Below are 5439 nucleotides of genomic sequence, written 5' to 3' on the forward strand. Positions count from 1 at the left end.
TATCGTTTCCGCTACATAGGATGATGATGCTGCGAGCCAGCTTCGTGTAACGAGCTTCACGTGCTATTGAGCTCACGTACCATATATCCTGCTTCATAGAGAGCGAGAGAAAAAGAGAGGGGAGGAAGAAAGAAAGCATCGAAGAACGAGATAGAGAGGGGGAGAGATAAGAATGGAACATAGAATGACGAGCGAGACAAAGATTTAAAGCGAGAACGGGGGAGAGAGGGATGGCAAGAGAGCAAGAGAGAGAGAGAGAGAGAAGGAAAGAAAGAGGGAGAAAGATAGAGAAGGGTAGAGAGCGAAACACTAACACCGACACCGATACAGACACAGACACCGACACAGACAGGGAGATTTGCTAGGGTGCCGTCACGCGACGGCAGCAGACGATCGATGCATCTTATGTTATTACGGCCGACTTATCTTGTCCGCTGCTCAGACTCTGACAGTCTCCGCCGCAGTCCGCCGCCGTGCATTCTAAACATTACCCGCTAGAGCTTCTCCCCCGAGAGACCCGACTCCCAATCAACGCAGCCACAAAAATAAACGGCGCCCGCCGTCATCGGTCGCTAGATGGCGCCACAGTTGCTCCCATGAGCTGCTGAGAAGCGAGCGTGTTCGCCTCTCCAATACACAACGCCATAGCTCAATTATCCTCGGCTACCTTCCACGCTAATTATTAAATTCCACTAATCACTAACGATCAATTACTAATTTCAATTTATAATGGCGAGTGCGGAGAACCGTAGCAGTGTGCTCGTTCAATTAGCCAACGATAGTATGTATCCATGATGTAACGCACTGTTGTTCGTTTGTGACTAGCTCCCCTCACTTCTCTCTCTCTTTCTATCTAGTATCTATCTCTCTCTCTCTCTCTCTCTCTCTCTCTCTCTCTCTCTCTCTCTCTCTCTCTCTCTCTCTCTGGTATTGCCACTTAATGCACAACAAAAATAATAAAATAAATAATTAGAAGCATAATAATTTTTGCACTACCTATACTTACTATTGTGCTATCTAACAAGTGAACATGCATGCATGTGACAGGGCGGCAGGATACATGGCAGAGGCCGGGGCCGTGATTACGTTTGAGGTGTCGAAGCAGGGCGCCATCTACCATGGACTCGCAACACTACTCAGCCAGCCGTCACCGCAGATGCAGAGAGGTAGGTGTTGACGATTTTTGCACCAGGGAGAAATATACGCATTTTACATACCAGGGTAGTTGCTTATCTAGCATATGTCATGTGTGTGTTTTATTTTTTTATTTTTTTATATTTTTCTGGTTAGGGTTAGGGTTAGGGTTCACAATGCGTATACATGTGTATTATACGGATCCGAGCGATTCCGAAGTTGCGCCCTACTACCGTTCGGCTATTTCCGGAAAAATGTGTATTTCTCCCCGGTACATGATTCAGTGTTGACACGTGCCGATGCAGCAATCACAGATATTATCGTGCAGATAATGCAGATAACATACAGATAACACAGAGCCCATACTTGCTGTGCGTGATTCGTTATGTAATGTGTCCGATCGTGCACATACGAAATGACGCGAAATTTCCCATCGGGTTAAAATTACAAGTGAAAAAAATTACGTAAAAAAATTATTCGAATATTTCAAGAAGTGAATAAATTCAAGTTAGTACTACAGATTTACAGTTTCTTTGAAATAAATAATCAACGAAAATTGATGAAATTATTCAAAAATATAAATTAGTCAAAACCAAGGTAAACTCCTCCAACCAATATCAAATAGTTACTAAAAAAAATGAAAATGAAAAATAACAAATAAAAATAACAAATAAAAATAACAAATAAAAAAATAATTAAAAAAATAAATAAATAAAAAGCTGTGCATGTTTTTCGCCCTCGTGGGGCTTCCATGCTGAACCTGCTGTTTAGTCACAATCCTGCACGCGCGCTCTTGTATTTACAACTATTGACCGTTACCGTGTCGCTGCCCCCGCAGCCACCACACCCAGACGAAGCATCGGCAGCGAGAGCGGTATCCCACGGCAACGGCCGCGCAGCGACGAGCTCACAGACGCACACCGACCGGTGGCGCCCCCGCCGCAAGACAGGATGTCAGCGCGCTCGAGTCCGGCGATAAACAGTAAGTGGCCAGTAGATGGCAGCAGTTGGACGACTGTTCTATTGTTATTACAGGGGGGGTCACGGAGCAATTCATGGTTTATTCTTTATGCTTGTTGGTGAGTTTTATGCAGCAGTGGTATGACTATTGTTTTGTTTACCCTAGAGCAATTGATTGTTGGTTTACGCTTCCTGTTGGTGACTTTGGTGTTGTGATGGAATTTTTTCCGCTCTTCTTAGTCTTGTATCCACCCGTGAAAGCATGTTTAGATAGATAGATAATAGGTTTATTGCAAAGCGATAAACTCCAATCGAATGAAATGCCAACATCCACGATTCTTTACTCCAATGAAATGCTGTTATTTTTTACCTCCCCCCTTCTTTCTTCACCCTCCCCCCCTAATGTAATTATGTATGTTACTACTATTAATAGCATGTTTCACACAGTGCTGCGATTTTTCCTCCCCCTTCACCTTCTCTTCTCCTCCCCTCCTCCCGGAGGATGGATACTCGTGCGAGATCATCCGGGAGATCCCGGCCGGACTCGAAGAGTTCCTCACTCCACTGTGCGATCAAGGTGCGCTGTTCACACGCGTTCACAATGTTCACACGCGTCGTTCTTTTGCTGTTCGCTTCTAGTTTTCGCTCGATCGTTGAACGGATTTGACCGTAAAAGTTCTTGATGACCATGTACTCGCAGAAACCAAGAGCGAGTTCGATATGAATGTTCGCGTATTGTTCTTTGCTGTTAAGTTCATGGCAGTTTGTTCAGAGCTGGAATGAACGGATTTAACTATAAAAGATATGTCTGTTGTTCTTTGATGTTCACTTACTAGTGCGCAGGAAACCAGGAGCGAGTTTTATGTTAATCTTCACTTATTGTTCTTTGCTGTTTAGTTCATCGAGAATTCAATATATTATAATATTATATATATAATATAATATAATATAATAATTCAAGATAATGTGTAAAGATGAAAGGAGTTTGATAATGAAGTTTGATATATCGCTTTACATTAAGTGTTTTTGCGCATTGTTTTTCTTGCTCAATGGAACACTGTTAATGTTCCGGAACCTCAATGAGTACAAAACAGCACGTTCAGACAGTGTTCCGCGTGCTTCAGTGTTCAGTCTACTTGAAACTGGAGCGAGATTGATGTCAAAACCTCATCATCCGCTGTCTAGACTTTATACAAGCCTTATAATCGTGTCACCTAACGAAAATTTATCGGTCAATTTATTTATTGGTCCATATCTAGCCGATTACTTGACAAAACGGTGCACGCTGTGCAGGTGTACGTCATGGTGTCATGTTTGTTGCCATAGTCACTGATGGCTAGATGGTCACCACGGTGTTTGTGTTTGCTGTGCTGCAGGCATGTGTCGCCTGACCGTTCAGCCGATGGCGTCGGGATTGTGGACCATCTACATGGGGCCGCCTGAATATGTATTACGATGTTACGAAGTGGTTTGTAGACAATGATGTACAGGCGCGGATTTAGGCCGGTTTGCACCGGTTTCCAGAAACCGGTCACAGGCTGGGTATCTTCATAATTGACCCTCAAAATTCACCAGAGTGCACCAAATATAGCCAATTTTTTTTTAATTCCCGGGTGGCATGCCCTCGGACCCCCCTAGCTGTGACTAGAACTATGGAAACTGGTCACCCAAACCCTCTGGATCCGCCCCTGATGTAAACTCGATCGCAATTAGTGCAATAGCACACGAGGCAAACAACAGCAGCTTTCCGCCAATGTGGTTCACAAATGTTACACTATTTCGTCTCTGGAAAAACTTTTCATTTTTGTGTGTGATAATATTCGGCTAGAGTGCAATAATTTGCACGATGCCCGTAAGGTAGAGGCCTCGTGGTCGTCTAGAAAGCATGAGAAGTGAGATTGGTCTTGTCGTGTAATTATGCTATTCCGTCAGGTGGCGTAGCCATGGCGACCGGTCGGCCGTTTTTGTGTTTGAAACGAGATCCGACTACATGCCGCAAATTCTCAAAACCTATCTGGCAAAAATTTCGAGCGGAGTTTGGGCCTTGAATCTGCGTTTGTGCGACATGAATGAAAGTGTAGGTCGCGTATGCGCCGGCACTCTCACTCTGCGTATGTTTAATTAATTTCTGTTCGATGCTTATTCGGGCCATGGACGCCCTCTACTGTTGTACGACACCATGATTAGAATTACATAGAATTACGTAACCATGGTTACCGAATTTTAACGCGAACAATGTAGGCCGATTCAATCATAACCCTACCCCTAAACCCATGGCACAGAGTGAAATTAAAACAGCTGCGAGAGAAACGTGTACGTACAATGAATTCTCATATAATTATATGCTCATATACTCTTTATTAATTACATATATATTCATTTTATTCGATTATATTCTTAATTCAGATTCTATGGAAACCGTGTGTGTGTGGTGCTCCCTGTCTAGGTGCCGCGATGCATGCTGGGAGATGATATAATTACAGGAAGAAGATTCCACAAATTGAGTCAAATAAATCCCGTTCATTGTAGCGTATTAGGCCTATACTCTATTATATTATTTTTATTTTATTTTAATATTTTATATATATATTATGCTCTGTTATGTTACGTTACGTTATATTACGTTACATTACATTACATTACATTACATTACATTACATTACATTACATTATGTTATATTATATCATATATTATATATTTTCTACTCTTTATATTTATCTTTTATCTGATCAATGCCATTATTATTGCGTGTGTTGACATCATTATAGCAGCCTGTGTTTACACTTACTATTAGTAATATTTAGTAATATTACTATTAGCCTTATTTCTATGTAATCCCATCACTGTGTACTGTTATCATTAGCTATCGTAGTTAATTAATTATCATTACTTATCCTTACATATATATATGCTCACATCATTAGCCTGATATTACAAAGCCATCGCGTGTGCTCTCAACTGCGCATGCGCATAGTCACATATAGGAACTGATGCTACGAGTCTTTTTTTTCTCCTTCTCCTCCTTCTCCTCCTCCGTCTCCTTCTCTTCCTCCTCCTCCTCCTCCTCCTCCTCCTCCGTCTCCTTCTCCTCCTCCTCCTCCGTCTCCTTCTCCTCCTCCTCCTCCTCCTCCTCCTCCGTCTCTTTCTCCGCCTCTTCTTCTTCTTCTTCGTTTCCATCTTCCTTTTATTCTTTCTGCCTCCCTTATTCATACTTCTTCTTCCATCTTCTTAGCTTTCTCGTACTCTTCCGGGTATTTCTTCCACATATACCACGCTTCATTTCTTTCTTCTTCTTCCTCCTCCTCCTCCTTCTTCTCCTTCGCCTGCTCTTCCTGCTTCTCCTA

At 42.5% G+C, this 5439-nt stretch overlaps 1 protein-coding gene across 1 annotated transcript in view; it reads left to right on the forward strand.

The window, feature by feature from the left end:
* Positions 1–1048: 1048 nt before the first annotated feature.
* Positions 1049–5439, forward strand: part of LOC106815461 (afadin-like) — a 19636-nt gene continuing 15245 nt past the window's right edge. Inside the window, exons 1-2 of the mRNA XM_014819921.1 lie at positions 1049–1166; positions 1973–2116. Coding sequence (XP_014675407.1) covers positions 1061–1166; positions 1973–2116 — 250 coding nt within the window. The 5' untranslated portion in view covers positions 1049–1060. The remainder of the gene's footprint in view (positions 1167–1972; positions 2117–5439) is intronic.

This window comes from Priapulus caudatus, unplaced genomic scaffold (genome assembly GCF_000485595.1).
Source record: "Priapulus caudatus unplaced genomic scaffold, Priapulus_caudatus-5.0.1 Scaffold1120, whole genome shotgun sequence".
NCBI classification, from domain to species: domain Eukaryota; kingdom Metazoa; phylum Priapulida; class Priapulimorpha; order Priapulimorphida; family Priapulidae; genus Priapulus; species Priapulus caudatus.